A 19,017-nucleotide genomic window follows, 5' to 3' on the forward strand; every position below is an offset into this window, starting at 1 on the left:
CTGCAGGCCCGGAGCTTGTGCCCCACACAGGGGCCTGTCCTCTCCACAGCCTGGCCAAGGACTGCTCTGAGGCTGTAAGCGGCCTTCTCACACCCCAGAAAGCTCCCCACTGCCTCCCCCTCCACTCGCTCTCTACGCTCCACCGCCCCTCTTCTCCCTGAGATGGGGAAGGATCCCTGCTCCATCTGGCGGGATGCCCTCTCCCTTCCTGCTTCTCCTAGGGGCCGAGCCGAGCATCCCTTCTAAGCTCAGAGTTTCTGTGATGGCTGCACATAGCATCTTCTTCCGGCCCAGCCACGCTCGCATGGAGAGCCTGGAAGCTCCCCGCCTAGGCGAGGGCCGCCCAGCCCCTCCACCCCACTCACCCCTGACCTTTCCTTCCAGGCTCCACTCAGGACCATGAGCGCAGGCTTCCCTGGGGCCCACCGAGGGCTGAGGATGGCCGTCCAGCCCACTACCCGGGGCCCCACTCGGACAGCTGCATCGTCCTAGCGCCAGGACGGAGGGGCCATGCCTGGGGAGCGCCCCCGAGGAGCGCCACCCCCCACCATGACTGGAGACCTGCAGCCCTGCCAAGTTGCCAGCAGCCTGGGGCGCCCCTCCCAGCCCCCACTGGAGGACAACACCCCAGCCAGCAGGACCACCAAGGATGCCAGGGAGGCTGGCGGCCGGGCCCAGGCCATGGAGCTCCCCGAGGTCCAGCCAAGGCAGGCCAGGGATGGGGAGCCCAAGCCCCCACCCCTGAGAGGCCAGGCCCTGAGCAGCACCCCTGGGAATGGGGGCAGCCCCCAGACCCCGCCGGGGAGAAGCCCCTTGCAGGCTCCCTCAAGGCTGGCGGGCAGGGCAGAGGGCAGCCCCCCGCAGTGCTACAGTCTGAGCATCGCCAGCTCGAGGACCAAGCCCATCCTGGACGAGACACCAGAGAACCCACAGCTGGAGGCTGCCCAGCTCCCTGAGGCGGAGGCCCCCCGGGCCCTTGGGACTGGAACTCCACTCAGGCCGGGCCTCCCAAGGACTGAGGCCCAGTCCACCGCTGAAGAGCTTGGCTTCCACAGGTGCTTCCAGGAGACACCCTCCAGCTTTACCTCCACCAACTATACCTCACCAAGCGCCACCCCCAGACCCCCAGCCCCGGGGCCCCCCCAGAGCAGGGGCACCAGCCCCCTCCGGCCCCGTTCCTATCCCGAATTCCAGGCCAGTGGGGCCGACTCCTGGCCTCCCGCTGCTGAGAATAGCTTCCCAGGTGCTAATTTCGGGGCTCCCCCCGCCGAGCCGGAGCCCATTCCCAAAGGCAGCAGGCCCGGCGGCAGCCCCAGGGGAGTTTCCTTCCAGTTCCCCTTCCCGGCACTGCATGGGGCCAGCACAAAACCCTTCCCTGCGGATGTGGCTGGGCACGCATTCACCGATGGGCCACTGGTGTTTGCCTTCCACCAGCCCCAGGGAGCGTGGCCGGAGGAGGCCGTGGGCACGGGCCCTGCCTACCCGCTGCCCACCCAGCCTGCGCCCTCACCCCTACCCTGCTACCAGGGCCAGGCAGGTGGCCTCAACCCACACAGCAACCTCAGTGGTGCCCTCTCTCCCCCTGGAGCTGCTCACTCGGCCCCGAGACCCTTCTCCGACAGTTTGCACAAGAGCCTGACCAAAATCCTTCCCGAAAGACCACCTTCAGCCCAGGATGGGCTGGGGAGTACAAGAGGGCCCCCTAGCTCCCTACCCCAGAGGCACTTTTCAGGGCAGGCATACGGAGCCAGCGGGGTGGACACCAGCCCGGGGCCTCTGGACACTGAGCTGGCTGCCCCAGGGCCCCCACCTGCCAGGCTGCCCCAGCTGTGGGATCCCACAGCAGCCCCCTACCCCACACCTCCCAGGGGCCCCCTGGCTGCCACCAGGAGTGTGTTCTTTAACAGCCAGCCCAGCCCAGGCCAGCGGCTCTGCCTGCCCCAGAGTGCCCCCCTGCCTTGGTCCCAGGTGCTCCCGACCACTGGGCCAAGCCCCCATGGAATGGAGATGCTGAGCCGGCTGCCTTTCCCCGCGGGGGCCCCCGAGTGGCAGGGGAGCAGTCAAGGAGCCCTGGGCACTGCTGGCAAGACACCGGGACCCGGGGAGAAGCTGCCAGCCGTGAGAAGCAGCCCAGGCGGCTCCCCGGTGCTGTTCACCTACAACGGAATGACAGACCCTGGAGCCCAGCCCCTGTTCTTCGGGGTGGCCCAGCCCCAGGTTTCACCCCACGGGACACCCAGCCTGCCCCCACCCAGGGTGGTGGGAGCCTCCCCCAGCGAGTCCCCGCTGCCGTCACCGGCCACCAACACGGCCGGCAGCACCTGCTCTTCCCTGTCGCCGATGTCCAGCAGCCCCGCCAACCCCAGCTCAGAGGAAAGTCAGCTCCCCAGCTCACTGGGGCCCCCGGCCTTCTTCCACCCACCCACTCACCCCCAGGAGACGGGCAGCCCCTTCCCGTCCCCGGAGCCCCCCCACTCCCTCCCCACCCACTACCAGCCAGAGCCAGCCAAGGCCTTTCCTTTTCCCGCAGATGGGCTGGGAGCCGAGGGTGCCTTCCAGTGCCTGGAGGAGACCCCATTCCCCCACGAGGGCCCCGAGGTGGGCCGGGGAGGGCTGCAGGACTTCCCCCGCGCGCCGCCCCCGTACCCCACACACCACTTCTCCCTCAGCAGTGCCAGCCTGGACCAGCTGGACGTGCTGCTGACCTGCAGGCAGTGCGACCGCAACTACAGCAGCCTGGCGGCCTTCCTGGCACACCGGCAGTTCTGCGGCCTGCTCCTGGCCAGGGCCAAGGATGGCCACCAGCGGTCCCCAGGCCCCCCTGGGCTCCCCTCGCCCACCGCTGCCCCCAAAGTCCCCGCCGACGCACATCCGGTCCTGCTCAACCACACGAAGACCTTCCTGTTGGCCGGGGACGCCCAGGCGGAGGGTAAAGACGACCCGCTGAGGACGGGCTTCTTGCCCAGCCTGGCTGCCACCCCCTTCCCGCTCCCCGCCTCGGACCTGGATATGGAAGACGACGCCAAGCTGGACAGCCTCATCACCGAGGCGCTCAACGGCATGGAGTACCAGTCGGACAACCCCGAGATCGACAGCAGCTTCATCGACGTCTTTGCGGACGAGGAGCCTTCCGGGCCCAGAGGTCCCAGCACTGGACAGCCCCCCAAGACCAAGGCGGGGGTGACTCCGGAGAACAAAGCTCCGCCCCCGCTCCCAGCAGCCACACCGGACCCCCAAGCCCCCCGCCCTGGGGACAGGGGCGGCCCAGCCCGGGGCAGGCCCAAAACGCGTTCCCTGGGTCTGGCCCCCATCGAGGCGGATGCGTCCAGCCAGGGCAGGCAGCAGAGGAGAGGGAAGCAGTTGAAGCTGTTCCGGAAGGATCTGGGCACGGCCAGCGCAGCAGAGGGGTCGGGCGGGGGCAGCAGAGCCACCGGCCTGAGGCCCAGGAGGAAGGGCAGTCTCGGGGAGCGGCCCCCACCCCGCCCCCGGGGCTTTAGAACTCAGGGCCCCGAAGGCCGTGCAGACCCCGCCCGCCAGTCTCGGGGAGCCGCCGCCCTCCCCGAGGAGACCCGGAGCTCCCAGCGCCTCCGGCTGCCCCCCAGGAAGGACCCCAGGAAGAGGAAGGCTCGGGGCGGCACCTGGGGCAAGGAGCTCATCCTGAAAATCGTGCAGCAGAAGAACAAGCGCTACCGGCGGCTGGGGCTGGGGCGGCAGACGGGCAAGCGCAGCTCCCTGGCGGCGGAGAGGCCCCAGCCCGGTGCCGAGGACCGCAGGCTCCGCGAGTACGACTACGCCTCGGAGTCCGAGGAGGACGAGCCGCCTCCGCAGCGGGGCCCCGGCTTCAGAGGCCGGCGGTGCCGAGGCGAGAAGAGGAAGGAGGTGGACTCGACCCCGGATCCCAGAGAGGATGGAGAGCAGCAGATACCCCGGAAGGCAGTGAGGCAGGAAGCCGGCGGGGACAGAGCCCCCCCGAACCCCGAGGAGCCAGGCAGGCCTCGCCCAGGCCTGGGCAGGAGCCCTCAGGCCCATGGCCCATCTCGAAGCCTGGAGCCGGGAGTGGCTGCCAGGGAGAGAGGCCCCAAGTGTGCTGATCTCCCCTCAGTGGCCCCCAAGGATCCCCTGCAGGTCCCCACCAACACCGAGACCCCAGAGGAAACCCCCCCATCGCTGGACTTGCCCCAGGAGGCCAAGGAGCCTGAAATTGCCAAAGAGTCACCCCCAGACACCGCAGAATTCACAGAGCCTTTGCGTTCTCCTCCAGCCGCCTGTGTGGGAGAAAGCCGCCGTCTCCTGACGCCAGAGCAGCCGCAGCCCAGCAGACATGACGCCGGCACCCCCAAGTTATCCGGAAGCCTCGCCAACACAGTGCCCCACGGAAGCTCACCAACGCCAGGCGTGGGCAGCCTGCTGGGTGGTCCTGGGTGCACACAGGCCCCTGTCTCCCACAACAGCGAGGACCCCCCTGCCCACCAGCCTGGAGAATTTCTGGCACCCATGGCTAACCCCTCAAGTACCGCCTGCCCCAAACCCAGTGTTCTGTCTTCAAAGATCTCCAGTTTGGGCTGTGACCCTGCTGGTTTTAACGGAGACCCCTTGGGGGTTCCGGTTGCCAAAAAGGGGCCTCAGTCCTACAGCAGCCCCCACAGTGAGTTGTTCCTTGGACCCAAAGACCTGGCTGGCTGTTTCCTGGAAGAACTGCACCCCAAGCCCTCAGCCACAGATGCCCCGCCGGCCAGCAGCTCCTGCCTTTGCCAGGATGGCCAGGATGCCGGTTCCCTCGAGCCACAGCTGCCTAAGAGGCCACCTGGCATGGCTGAAACGGACCCAGGCAGAGCCACGTCGCCACTGACCTTGGAGTCCACATCCCTTTTCCCAGACCTGCCGGTGGATAGATTCGACCCACCCCTCTATGGCAGCCTGTCTGCAAACAGGGACCCCCAGCTGCCATTCGCATGTGCCGACCCTCCCCAGAAGACGCCACCGTTAGATCCACCGTACCCCTCTTTTTTGCTGCTTGAGGAAGTATCCCCGATGCTGCCTAGCCATTTTCCTGATCTCTCGGGGGGAAAGGTGCTCAGTAAGACGTGTCCCCCTGAACGGAGAGTGGCTCCCGGTGCCCCGCCTTTGCCTGGGAAGGGGAGCGGCTGTAATGTCGCTCTTATGAGTCACCTGTCCGAGGACGAACTGGAGATCCAGAAATTGGTCACCGAGTTAGAAAGTCAGCTGCAAAGAAGCAAAGAAACGCATGGGGCCCCGAGAGAGCTTGGAGAAGCTGAGTCTGTGGGCCGGGTGGAGCTGGACACAGGCACAGAGCCACCCTCCCAACCGCACACGTGCCAGGCCACTGCGCCCCACAGGGACACGTTCTCAGCAGCTGACCTCAGGGGCGTTGGGGAATCTACCGCACATCGAGAGGGTGCGGAAACGGCTGTGGCCACCGTGGAAGGGGTTCAGGGGAGGCCCGGGGGGACGTGGCCCTGCCCAGCCTCCTTCCATCCGGGAGAGGCAACCCTTCTCCCCTGTGCCCAGGAAGACCTGGTTTCTGGGGCTCCTTTCAGCCCCAGGGGAGCCAACTTCTATTTTCAGCCGGTGCAAAAAGCCAGAGCGTCCAAGACTGGACTCTCCCAGGCAGAAGGAAACAGCGGGGTCCCCCCAGATATCTGCCTGCCTGACCCCAGCAAACAGCCGGGGCCACAGCTGGATGCCGGGAGCTTAGCAAAGTGCAGCCCCAACCAGGAACTTTCATTTCCTAAGAATAAGGAGGCCGCCGGCTCACAAGAAAGTGAAGACTCCCTGTGGCCGCTTCCCTGTGAACAGAGAGGAGGGTTCCTCCCAGAACCCGGCACAGCAGACCGGCCCCACCGAGAGACTCCTGCTCCAGAAGCTTTTGGCAGCCCTGCTGTCCATCTGGCCCCTGACTTGGCATTTCAGGGTGACGGGGCTCCACCTCTGGATGCCACCTGGCCTTTTGGTGCCAGTCACAGCCATACTGCCCAGGGACATTCTGCAGGCAAAGCAGGTGGGCACTGCTACCCGACGGCAGGGAGGCCTGACTTTGAGGATAGTGAGTTTGCACCAGCAGGGGCCTCCTCACTGACTGCCCCCCGGGGCAGGGAGGCTTGGTTGGTCCCTGTGCCAAGTCCTGCTTGTGTGTCCAACACCCACCCCAGCAGGAGGTCCCAGGACCCAGCTTCGAGCCCCCTACGTCAGCTCCCGCTCCCAGGGCCCGGAGCGGCTGAGAGTGCAGATGGCATCCTGGGCTTGCAGGAGCCGACACCTGCTGCCCAGAGCCCTCGGCGAGTGAACCTCTCAGGTCACAAAGGGGGCACTGTAGAAGGAGGGAAGGTGGCCTGTGGCCCTGCCCAGGGCTCCCCAGGGGGTGTGCAGGTGACAACTCTCCCTGCAGTGACCAGATGTCAGCTGGGGCTGGAGGCAGATGGACATCAAGGCTTGCTTGGCCAGGCTGAGAAAACCCAGGGCCAAGGCAGAGGCAACCAGCTTCAGCCAGAGAACGGGGGGAGCCCAGGGGTGATGGATAACCACGCCTCAGTCAATGCCAGTCCCAAAACAGTGCTGGCCAGCCCCGCCGAGGGTGCAGTCCTGCTGGAGAAGCACAAGGGAAGCAGGGCAGCCACGAGCCTTCAGGAGGACGCCCAGCCCACCCCAAGCCCCCCATCCCCTGATAGGGAATCCCTAGCGCTGGTCTTAACAGCAGCCTACACCCAAAATGGATCTGAGGGCCGGACTCCAGAGCGGGCGTCCAGCGCTGGCCTGAACAAGCCACTGCTGGCCGAAGGGGATAACCCAACACCCTCTGTTGGGGACCTGACCACCTGCGCCCCCTCACCCACTTCAGCCACCCCCATGCCCTGCAGCCTCGGGCCCCTCCCCCGTGAAGACCCACCCACCTCGCCTTCCAGTGCCACCAAGGCCCGAGGTGGGCTGGGGGGGCAGCTGCCAGTATCTCCATCCTGCAGGGACCCTCCCGGCCCCCAGCACCTGCTGGCCTGTTCTCCTGCCTGCGCACCTCTGGAAGAGGCAGATGGTGTTCAAGCCACGACAGATACTGGAGCTGGGGATCCCCCAGTGGTTCCCCTGTCTTTGACAACAAGCCCCTGTGATCCCAAGGAAGCCCTGGCTCATTGCCTTCTCCAGGGTGAGGGCAGCCCCCTGGAAGACCCTTCCTCCTGGCATCCTGGCTCCGTCAGTGCCATAACCTGCAGTCGCGGCAGGGACAGCCCCAAAGACAGCACTTTAAGAATTCCAGAGGATTCCAGAAAAGAGAAGCTGCAGAAGTCTCCTGGCCAAGCCACCTCTCCTCCTCTGGCGGGGGCTGTCTCCCCCTGCGTGGCCATCAGGGCTGCTGGCCTGTCGAGCACTCCCACCGAAGATGAGGCACAGGCAGGCAGGGGGCTCCCAGGGCCAGACCCCCAGAACAGGGGAGCCCCGCCCCACACCAACCCTGACAGGATGCCCAGGGGCCACTCCTCGTATTCTCCAAGCAATACTGCCCGCCTCAGCCACAGGGAGGACCAGGTTGTCACAGCTGTGCCCACTGAGCCTCCCACACTACAGGGTACAGGGCCAGACTCCGCCACCTGCCTGGAAGCTGAGGTGGGGAGCAGCAGCAAGGAGCCAGAGGACCCAGGGACCCCTGAGGCCGGGCGCTCTGGCGTTACCAAGATGCCCAGGGTCACCTGCCCTTCCACAGGACTCTCCTTGGGCAGAACCACAGCTCCAAGCAGCACAGCCAGTGACTTCCAGTCTGACTCCCCCCAAAGTCACAGAAATGCCTCCCACCAGACTCCCCAGGGGGACCCCCTCAGCCCCCAAGACCTCAAACAGAGGCCTCGTGGCTATAAAAAGAAGCCTGCGTCTACAGAGAATGGCCACTGGAAGGGCCAAGCTCCACACGGACCTGTGACCTGTGAGGTCTGCGCAGCCTCCTTCCGCTCCGGGCCGGGCCTGAGCCGGCACAAGGCCAGGAAGCACCGACCACACCCGGGAGCCCCCGCGGAGGCAAGCCCAGCGGCCTTACCTGCTCAGCAGCCTCTGGAGCCCCTAGCCCAAAAGTGCCAGTCCCCCAGGAAGAAAAGCCGCAAGGTGCCTGGGAAGGAGAGACCAAATCACTCACGGGGAGACCCCAGCCACGTGGCCCAGCCACCGCCTGCCCAGAGCCCGAAGGAGGTTCTCAGAACACAGGGGAACACGGGCTCCCCACATAGCCAGCAGCTGCAGCCTCCAAGCCCTACTGAGCATGGGGTGAATGTGAAGGCTCCGGCCTCCAAGCCCAGATCAGACCAGGACAGGGAAGATGAGCTCCATCCCAAACAGGTAGAGAAAAGAGAAGGCCGGAGGTGGCGCCGAGAACCCACCGTGGACTCCCCCAGCCACTCAGAGGGGAAGTCAAATAAGAAAAGGGGAAAGCCAAGAGGTAGAAGGCTCCGGGAGGAGAGCGCCCGTCTAGCCTCTTCTGATGGGATTTCAGATGGGCGTGGCTCCAGACCATCCCCTGCAACGGCCAGTTACGCAGTCCCTCTGAGCCGCTGCCTCTCTGTGGAAGGAGGGCCTGAGACTGACAGGGAGCAGCCACCTCGCTTGGCCACGCCGGGGCCTGGGGTGATGGAGGGTGCAGCGGAGACCGACCTGGAGACTCTGTGTGCAGGGGAGACTGGGGTCCAGAAGCCACCTGGAGATCAGATGCTGCGTCCAGGGAGGATGGATGGTGCAGCTCTGGGGGAACAGCCAGCTGGGCAGAAGGGAGCCTCGGCAAGGGGGCTCTGGGGACCGAGAGAGACCAAGGCGTTGGGTGTGTGCAAAGAGTCTGGGAGCGAGCCTGCGGAGGACAGCAGTGGGGCCCACAGCAGATCAGAGGAAGGCGTCTGGGAGGAGCACACGCCTGCCTTGGGCCCCCTGGGTTTTCCTGAGACTTCCGGTTCTCCAGCGGATGGCACTACCAGCAGCTGCCTCCAGGGCCTCCCGGACAACCCAGATGCCCAGGGTGGAGTCCAGGGGCCTGAGGGCCCCACTCCTGATGCCTCCGGCTCCAGTGCTGAGGATCCTCCAAGCTTGTTTGATGATGAGGTCTCTTTCTCCCAGCTCTTCCCTCCAGGTGGCCGCTTGACTCGAAAGAGGAACCCGCGTGTCTATGGGAAGCGCTGTGAGAAGCCGGAGCGCCCGCTGCCAACCCAGCCCAGCTTCGAGGAGGGCGGCGGCCCCACGCTGGGCCCAGCCGGCCTGCCCACGGACCTCAGCGACTCTGGTTCCCTCTGCCTCTGCCATGAGGACCCGTGGGAGGATGAGGATCCCGCAGGTCTGCCCGAGTCCTTCCTCCTGGATGGGTTCCTCAGCAGCAGGGTGCCTGGCATTGACCCCTGGGCTCCTGGCCTCAGCCTGTGGGCCCTGGAGTCCAGCAGGGAAGCGGGTGCAGAGAAGCTGCCCTCTCACTGCCCGGAGGACGATCCGCCCGAGTCCATTCCTGAACTGCACATGGTCCCAGCGGCTTGGCGAGGCCTGGAGCTGCCGGCCCCTGCCGATGACTCCTCCTCTTCTCTCGGAGACGTGAGCCCCGAGCCCCCCAGCCTGGAAAGAGAACGCTGTGACAGTGGGCTTCCCGGGAACGCCCACCTGCTGCAGCTCCGGGCAGCGGACTTCGAGGTGCTCAGCACCAAGTTTGAGATGCAAGACCTGTGCTTTCTGGGACCCTTTGAAGACCCAGTGGGTCTCCCGGGCACCAGCTTCTTAGACTTGGAGGCCACGGCGAGCTCCCAGGGGCCACAGAGCCTAAGGACAGAGGAGGCTGCAGGGGCAGGGAGGGCCCAAGGCAGAGGCCGGCCGGCCAAGGGCAAGCGGGCCTCCTACAAATGCAGGGTGTGCTTCCAGCGCTTCCGCGGCCTGGGCGAACTGGACCTGCACAAGCTGGCCCACATGCCCGCGCCACCGCCCACCTGCTACATGTGCGTGGAGCGCAGGTTCGGCTCGCGGGAACTGCTGCGGGGGCACCTGCAGGAGAGGCACGCGCAGAGCAAGGCGGGGCCCTGGGCCTGCGGCATGTGTCTGAAGGAGGTGGCCGACGTCTGGATGTACAACGAGCACCTGCGTGAGCACGCCGTGCGCTTCGCCCGCAAGGGGCAGGCGCGGAGGTCCTTGGGGGAGCTGCCCAGAGGCCTGGAGGGCAGCAGCGCCATTGCCCACCTTCTGAACAGCATCATGGAACCCGCGCCCAAACCCCACAGGGGCAAGCGCTCCGTGGGCAAGGCCGTCAGGAGCCCGGGAGACCCGTCGGGGAAAGAGGAAGAAGCCGGGAAAGAGAGCCCCGGCGAGAGGGCGAAACCCCGAGCGCGCAGCACCCCCAGCAACCCCGAGGGGGCGGCGGCACCAGACAGCGCCTCTGTCAATGCCCTGGCTGACGCCGGCAGCCCTGCGGCCTGCGAGAAGCCCGCTCCGGCCGGCAGCCCGGGCCTCCCCAAGACGACCCCCGGCCCGTCCCCCGACCCCGGGGCCGGCGGGGAGCCCCTCCTGCAAGCCGCCCCGGTGCACGAGGCCTGCAAGGACCAGTCCCGCGACTGCCACCACTGCGGGAAGCGCTTCCCCAAGCCCTTCAAGCTGCAGCGCCACCTGGCGGTGCACAGCCCGCAGCGCGTCTACCTGTGTCCGCGGTGCCCCCGGGTCTACCCCGAGCACGGGGAGCTGCTGGCACACCTGGGCGGGGCGCACGGGCTGCGGGAGCGGCCGGAGCTGCAGCACACGCCGCTGTACGCCTGCGAGCTCTGCGCCACGGTTATGCGCATCATCAAGAAGTCGTTCGCCTGCAGCTCCTGCAACTACACCTTCGCTAAGAAGGAGCAGTTCGACCGCCACATGGACAAGCACCTCAGGAGAGGGCGGCAGCCCTTCACGTTCCGCGGCGTGCGGAGGCCGGGAGCGCCAGGGCAGAAGGCCCGGGCCCTCGAGGGCACACTGCCCAGCAAACGGCGCAAGGTGGCCATGCCCGGCAGTGCCCCCGGGCCCAGCGAGGACCAGCCTCTTCCCCGGGGAGGCAGCCCCATCCTGACAGAGGGCTCCCTCCCAGCCCTGCTCCACCTCTGCCCGGAGGTGGCTCCCAGCACCACGAAGGGATGGCCTGAGACCCCAGAGAGGCCTGTAGACCCCGTGACCCACATGATCAGTGGTTGCGATCTGCCATCCGACCGTCGGGAGTGTCCTCCGCCGTCTCTGTCTCCCTTCCCAGCTGCCTTGGCTGATGGCAGAGGGGAGTGTGCGCTGGACAGAGCCCTGAAGAGGCCAGAGAACGAGGCTTCCCCAGGCAGCCCCAGGCCTCTTCTCCAGCAAGCTCTCCCTCTGGGGGCATCTCTGCCGCGGCCGGGGGCCAGAGGCCAAGATGCGGAGGGAAAGAGGGCTCCTCTCCTGTTCTCAGGGAAACGCAGGGCCCCGGGTGCCCATGGCAGAGGTGCCCCTGACCATCTCCAGGAAGATCACACCCTGCTTCAGAAAGAGAAGGACGTGTCCTCAAGCCACCTGGTGTCTGAGGGGGGGCCCGGAGGCCCCTTCCACAAGGGCAGCCCCACCAAGCCTTCGGGCTGTCAGAGCTCGTCAAAGGACAGGTCGGCAGCGTCCACCCCCAGCAAAGCACCCAAGATCCCAGTGCACCCAAGGAAGGCGGTGGGGAGCCTGGCACCCGGAGAGCTGGCCCGTGGCACAGAGAATGGGACGAAGCCCGCCACCCCCAAAGCCAAACCAGGCCCCAGCTCCCAGGGCAGTGGAAGCCCTCGCCCCAGCACGAAGACGGGAGGTGGCAGCCAGCCCCAGCCAGCCAGCGGGCAGCTCCAGAGCGAGACAGCCACCACGCCAGCCAAGCCCAGCTTCCCCAGCCGCAGCCCTGCACCAGACAGGCTCCCCCCTCGAGCCCAAGCCAAGAGCTGCACCAAGGGGCCAAGGGAAGCTGGTGAGCAGGGGCCGCGCGGGAGCCCAGGTCCCAAGGAGAAGGGAGAAAGCAGTATGAAGAGGAAAAAGGGCCAGGTTCCAGGGCCAGCCAGGAGTGAAAGTGTGGGGGGCTTTGGGAGAGCCCCCTCGGCCCCTGACAAGCCCCCCCGTACCCCTCGGAAGCAGGCAACTCCCAGCCGAGTGCCCCCGACCAAGACCAAGCCCAACAGCCAGAACAAACCCAGGCCACCACCCTCAGAGCAGCGGAAGGCAGAGCCAGGCCACACACACAGGAAGGACAGACTGGGCAAGGCCTTCCCCCAGGGGAGACCCCTGCTCAGGACCCCCAAGAGGGGCAGAGCTGTCCACGGTGCTGAACCTGCCGAGCCGCACACCCACCGGACGGCCGAGGCCCAGAGTGACCTCCTCAGCCAGCTCTTTGGGCAGAGACTAACTGGCTTCAAAATCCCTTTAAAGAAAGATGCTTCTGAGTAATTTCTAGGAGCAAGAGCCTGGGAGCGGAGCTGGGGGTTCCTGTCTGGGCCTGCCTCCTTGGCCAGCTCCAGCTCCCTGAGATGGTTCACTCTGTGGCCACTTGACTTCTTGTGCGACTGCTCAGTTCTTGATGTCAGAGCTGAGGCTGTGACGCTTTGAACAGGGCCCAGGGTAGGCAGCATTCCCTTTCTTGCTGGAAGGCTGCGGGTGAAAGACGGGGCCACTGCAGCCCCTTTGAGATCATACAGCTGTTTTCTTGGTACCAAGTACTTGAAGAGACAGCAGCCCATCCCCCCACCCCCACCCCTTCGCCCTGTTGGCACCGACACCATAGAAGCCAATGTTTGGAGATTTGCGCACCCTCCCGTTCCCCATATGGAGAAGGGAAGTAAGTTGAGGCAGCCGTGGGATGGTGGCAGGTTCCCTCTTAGTCTTGCTGCTGTTGCTGGAATTCCAAAGTGACCTTAGAAACCACGTTGGGGAAGGCAGTGCTCACTACTTAGAAGAGCTGCTTCTGAGCCGCCTGGTCCCCCAAGAGCACAACATGCCTCCTCCCTCTGACCACAGGGTCATGCCTCCTCCCTCTGACTACAGGGTCATGCCTCCTCCCTCTGACCACAGGGTCATGCCAGCCTCCATTTGCGCTGCCAGAGAAAAGCCCATCTCTAGCGCACCTTGACCCCGGGAACTGGGTTCCCGTATGGAACTGGGAAGAAACTGGCCCTGTGCCAGCTCCTGCGGGCCCTCCCCGTTCTCACCCCCCACACCCCAGCCTCCATGGCCGCCCTCTAGAGCCTCCCTGCTGTACGGAGTTCTGGGCTCCACCTATCTGCAATGTTACTCTGAAGTTTCTGGTGCTATTTTCATGTTGTAATGTGAATACAGGCTTCCTTGATTTTTTTTTTTTAATGGGGGTATTGGGTGGAACAGACGGGGTCAGGGAGGCCCCACCACGGCTGCATTGAGGGCACGGGCACCCACGTGGTGGCGCTCTCCCTGCCTCCCCTGCCAGGCTGCAAGCCCGAGGTCTGTGCTGCCAGACGGGGATGCTCAGGGCTGGGGCCGCAGAGCCGCTGCCCCAGCCAGGGCAGCCTCGTGCACTGACCTGACCCAGGCCCAGGACGCACGTGTCCTCTCAGAGTTGTGCCTGTGAAGGTGGGTCAAAGGGTGGGAGGGCTTCCTTCTCTCCGTAAGTATCTTGAAGATCCATGGTTTGTTTTGCTCTATTGTTTAGTTTTTATCTTGGGTGCAATGTGTATGACAAAAGTTTTTATTTTGATATTTGAAAGAGACCAAATCAGGCCCAGACTGCCTCTCTGGAAGGTGTTATGGGCCGTTCAAAATGCCTCCTGCCTCCGGAGTGTCGTAAACCAAGCACGGAGGGGCCCTGAGGTTGTACTGTAAACATCATAGTGACTTGTCTTTTCAAATATATTCCCACTATTTTCGCAGAAAACCTCCAGCTGTGTGACGTCTGTCCTCCCGCCAGTCGCCCACCCCTCGCCTGCACCTCCCTGAGCCTCAGAACTTGGTTCCCAGGGTGTCTGCACCGGCTGCCACTCTCAGGCCACCGTGGGCCAAGTGCCCGGCCAGGGCTGTGGGGCCTTGTGCAGGACCCAGTGATGCAGCCATGGCTGTGTCCTAAGCACACCCCTTCAGCAGTGGGGGCTGGCCCAGGTTTTCCAGAAAGGGGCAAGCCCACCCCAGCCATCCTCGCTGACGCCCCCCCTCACCCTGAGGAAGAACAGAGGGGAGGCTGAGGTGCCCTGGCACTCCTCCCCCACGTCAGAAGCCCAGGGAGTGATGGGGCTGGGCTGAGGGAGGGCCGGTGTGGGGCGTGGTCTCTGCCACCCTTGGGCCTCCCCACTGGCACCCGTCTGGTATGAGTTTTCCAGCCTTCACATGCCAGGATGCAGCCCTCCCAAGCTGGGGAGCCAGGCCCCCTCACCCACACAGAGACAGCCTTGTCCCCTCCTCTCTCCCACACACTGGTCCCTGCAAGTGTTCACATGTCCCTGCCTCAAAGCCTGCTCCCTCGTGTGCCCTTCCAGGTTTCTCCCGAGACTGTCTTCTGGAATGTTCTGTGGAAGCACCTGCCACTGACCATCACAGCATCCTCTCATCTTCTTGGCCGCTGGACTTGGTCAGCTTTCACCCCTCCCCCAGGTGGGCGCTGGGCCTCCCCTGCCTTCCACTTGTTGCTGGTGGAACTCACACCGTGAGGGCGTCTGCTAAGGGACCCGGCGTGGGGAGGGCAGTGCCTGACCTCGAAGCCCTGCTCTCGGGTGGATGGCGGATGCGTCATGCCAGCTGCAGGGGCTGGGAACATGGGGAGCTCCAGACCGCAGCAGGACCTGGGCGGGATCTTACAAATGATTCCCAGCAGGGCAGCGACACCTTCCCTCTTGTTAACACACGAAGATCATGAGGCCGCCAGCAGCGATGCCTCAGTCTTCCCCTCTGTTTCCAAAGCTTCTTGGCTCTGGGATGGGGTCCTCAGGGAGCAGAGTGGCTCCATTGAGGGGGGCAACGCAGGGAAGGGGCCAGGGCCGCAGGAGGAGTGGAACCAGGAGACCCTCCCCACCCAGCCTCCTGTGTCCTACAGAGCCCCTCAAAGATCCCAGTGCCTGGGGAACAAGTGACCCTCCCCAGTGAGGGTGGGTCACAGTAGGCCTCTGGGCAGATGAGGAGGCTGCTCAGAGGAGTCCCCAGCCCTCCTTGCCTCACCAGGCTGTCTTTCCTCCCCTCTTCCATGGGAAGCGGAACTCCTAAATGAGACACTTACCAGGGTCTCACCACTTCTGTCCAAGCACACGGTGCCCCTCTTCCCTGATAGACGGCAAATTCACCTGCGGTCTGTGGCTGTGGCCCACCTACCCCCGCCGCCTCCCCACCCGCCAGGCCCCTGCCTGCAGGGTTCCCTTGGCCAGGAGCACTGTTCCCAGGCCCTCACAAGGCCCCTTCCCTCCTTTCGGGCCCCTCCCCTCACACCTGCTGTCCTCTGCCCAGGTGGCTCTCTGCTTGGACCCTGGTTTTTGGGTCTTCCAGGCCCTGATGGTGGCAGAAGCCACAAGGCAGCCTGGGCCAGGCCTGCCTGCGGGAGGGGCTGGTGAGTGGGGGTGAGGCCATCTGCCCTCCCTCTTTGCTCACATTGTCCACCCACTATGCAAGGAGCCTAGCTCAGGGAAACGCAGACGCAGCCCCCAGGCGGGGCCTTCTGAACAGGTGCTGGTCTGGCACGGGGACGATGCCTGGCGGGTGAGCGGGTGGCTTCCTCTCCAGTGAGGAGGCCCCGCAGGAGGGCTGTAGACGGGTGTTGGAGGGAAGGGCGTGGAAAGGACCTTGCACCCCACACAGGGCTCTGAGTTGGTGTTTTGGGGCAGCGGTGGGTCACGGGGCTGCCTGTCTGGGCTTGGTATGTGAAACGGTCCCATGGACTTCATGGGTGAAGACCCTTGAGATCCCGCCAGGTCTGCAGTCTGGGACACTTGCTCCTGTTCAGTGCAGCGTGTCTCAGGCAGGGCCCCAGCCAGCAGCATCCAGGGTGCCCCACTTGGGTCAGCGGCTCTGGGACGGGGCTGGGCACTCGCTCCCACCAGCCTCGGGGGCTGACATTGGAGGGCTGCTGCTCTGAGCCATCTGAGGCCCTGCTCAGGGACTGCCAGGAGTGAGCCCTGCCCCTAGACACTCACCTCTCCTCCTATGGGGCCTGAGAGCACCGTGTGGCCGGAGACCTAAGGCGTGGATGGCCCCCGCCTGGCCACCAGGTGGCAGCATTCGCCTGGCCAGGGGGCCTGGCCTCCACCTGGGCAGGGCAGCCGCCTGCAGCCTCCAGAGGCACCACACCTGCCGGCCCCACACCCACCCGACCTGCCCACCATCCACGTGCACACCCGGGACCTCCACACACTAAAGGGGACAGACAGGCGGGAAGCCCTCGACTGCACATGTACACACAGCACAGCCTCACCTATGCGGACACCTGGGGCACTCAGACGCACGCCCACACACACACACGCCTGCTCAGCCCCGGGGTACACTCAGGTGCCTGCCAGTCCGCTCGCACAGCCACAGGAGCGAGTGCTGCAGAGTTCCTGCAGGGTTCCCTGAAGGACAGGTGTTTGAGCTGGGAGCAGAGGACCACTGGGCGTGAGCTGTGCAGGCCCCTCGAGGACCTCTGCAGAGGGAGTGGACACTGAGGCCCGGCCCTGTGCACAGCCAGGGCCACTCTCCATACCAGCCCTCCCCCTGGTCACAGTCAGGGCCACCGTCCACACCAACCCTCCCCCTGGGGACCGTGTCTCTCCCACCCAGGATTCTGAGGCCCAGTTCACCCCAAGAGTGCAGAGTCCCTCTGTGGCCAGCACCCCCGATGGGCTGCCCCGAAGCAGCAGGGGGAGGCGGGGAGGCCATGAATATGCAGAGAGCTCCCATAGAAAGCAGCATTATTTCCCAACATCCACAGCTAGATTCCAAGGCCTGACCCCAAAGCCGCTGGGGAGGTGGGGTAGAAGAGAAGTGGGTGCCCTGGGCCAGGCTGAGGAGACAGAGCGAGTGGGCAGCCGTGGAGGAGACGCAGGCAGGGGAGCACGTGCCAGGTGCCTGCCCCTGGGTCTCAGCCTGTGGGGCGAGGAAGCGGAGGGAGGGTAGGAGGGTGCCAGTGGTGAGCGGCAGGCCCGGCTTCATCCCCTCACCCCGCCACACAGAGAGGAGGTGTGCAGGGCAGGGTCGGGGGTTCCGCGGGATGGGGGCACACCCTCCTCAGGGAACAGATGCAGGGACGGTTTACCGGGAAACTCACTATTGAAAGCAGGCTCTCCAACACGCTCCTACACCTTGAAGCATCTGGTCTCCTAAGAAGACATGTGGATGGCCGGGCTCACACAGTGAGGAGAGGGGGATGGAGAGGGTCGGCCCCAGGGAAGGGGCTGTGTCCTGGTAACTGTGTGGATGGCCTGGTAACTGTGTGGATAGCCCGGTGACTGTGTGGATGGCCGGGCTCACACAGTGGGAAGAGGAGGATGGAGAGCGTCGGCCCCAGGGAAGGGGCTGTGTCCCGGTGACTGTGTGGATGGCCGGGCTCACACAGTGGGAAGAGGAGGATGGAGAGGGTCAGCCCTGGGGAAGGGGCTGTGTCCCAGTAACTGTGTGGATGGCTGATGTGGCGATTCCTTGAAGCGCCTCTGAGGTGATGGGACTTGGAGGCCCTGGAGCCCGTGGGGAGCTCAGTCCTGCCCACGTGCCACATATGGGCCACAGAGATGCAGCTGAAGCTGGGGGCTCCAGCCCCATTGTCTCCCCCTCCCAGGGCAAGGACAGCAAGCAAGTCATACCAGGTTCCAGCTGGGAAGCAGCGGGAGGCAGTCCCCACTTCTGGGTAAATCGCAGCCCCGGGACAGCCACACTGAGGCCCAGGGGTGTCTTCTTTCCAGGTCTGCCCTGGCCTGGCTCCCAAGGCCACGGCCCCTTTCCCCAATGCAGTGTCTGTCTCACTAACCAGCTGGCGTGGCCTTGAGGAGAGGAGGCAGAGCCCTTTCCCCAGTGCAGTGTCTGTCTCACTGACCAGCTATATGGCCATGAGGAGAGGAGGCGGAACTGCTCCTCCCCGAGGCCCGGGGCACGACAGGGAGGTGAACACACTACCCCTTGGCCTGCACTGCCCGAGAGAACCCCAGGGCTGCTTCTGGGCCCAAGGAGGGGGCAGATGTGTTCTGCCAGCACAAGGTGGTACCCAGGAGCAGCAGAGCCCTGAGCTGGGGGCCAGAGGCCTCAGGCTGGTCACCAGCAGCCCCCCTCCAGGCCTCAGTTCTTCGATCCATTAAATGGACAAAGGGACCACCAAGACCCTTTCCAGCCCTGGCTCCCAGCAGTTCCCTTGGAGGGTCAATTCCAGGCAAGGAGCTGTGGTTCCCTGCGCCCAACTGGATTTCACAGATGCAGGCTCAGTTTCCCCTGTCTGTAAAATGGGCTCAGTGAGAGCTCCCAGGACTGTGATGAGAAGTGAGATGGCGTTTGTGAACTGCTGGCCTCATGCCAGGCAGTGGCGCTCTCTCTGTGAGGAGAGAAGCGCACACCGCGGCTGGCGCCTTCCACACTGACCTGGGCCCCTGTTGCGAGGCTTGCGGAGTCAAAGTCACACGGTGGTGCTTCCTCGCCCCCCAGGGCCTGGCACGGCTGGGGCCCTGCCTCTCTCTGACTCCATCTCCCACCCTTCCCACCCTTCTGTCTCAGTCATCTCTGGCTGCATGCAAAACCACCCCAGCCCTCAGTGGCTCAGAACAACAATCATGTCCTTTGCTCACAGATCTACAGTTTGGGCAGGGCTGGTTGGGCACAGCTCGTCTGCTGCCCGTGGCATCTGCTGGGGCTGGCGTCTCCAAGTGAGCTTCCACCCAACATGGTGATTGAGTTCCAACATCGAAGGCCCCGAAAGATGAGACCCAGACGCCACCGGCCTCTCAGGGACTGGGCTGGGAGCCGAAATGGTGTGGCTCCCTGCACATCCTTCCGGCCAAGCAGTCCCAGAGCCAAAATCCAAGACAGGGCCTGGGTCTCCCCGCCCACGTGGAGGTGTGTCACAGATCCGGGGCCATGTTTTAA

General features: G+C 64.9%; 1 protein-coding gene across 1 annotated transcript; it reads left to right on the forward strand.

The window, feature by feature from the left end:
- Nucleotides 1-510: 510 nt before the first annotated feature.
- ZNF469 (zinc finger protein 469) lies at nt 511-13,873 on the forward strand. The gene is made up of 2 exons (XM_011971799.1): nt 511-3,683; nt 3,774-13,873. Exons 1-2 carry the CDS (start codon nt 511-513, stop codon nt 12,415-12,417), a joined length of 11,817 nt encoding a protein of 3,938 aa, XP_011827189.1. The 3' UTR covers nt 12,418-13,873.
- Nucleotides 13,874-19,017: the final 5,144 nt, after the last annotated feature.

This window comes from Mandrillus leucophaeus, unplaced genomic scaffold (genome assembly GCF_000951045.1).
Source record: "Mandrillus leucophaeus isolate KB7577 unplaced genomic scaffold, Mleu.le_1.0 Scaffold10, whole genome shotgun sequence".
NCBI classification, from domain to species: domain Eukaryota; kingdom Metazoa; phylum Chordata; class Mammalia; order Primates; family Cercopithecidae; genus Mandrillus; species Mandrillus leucophaeus.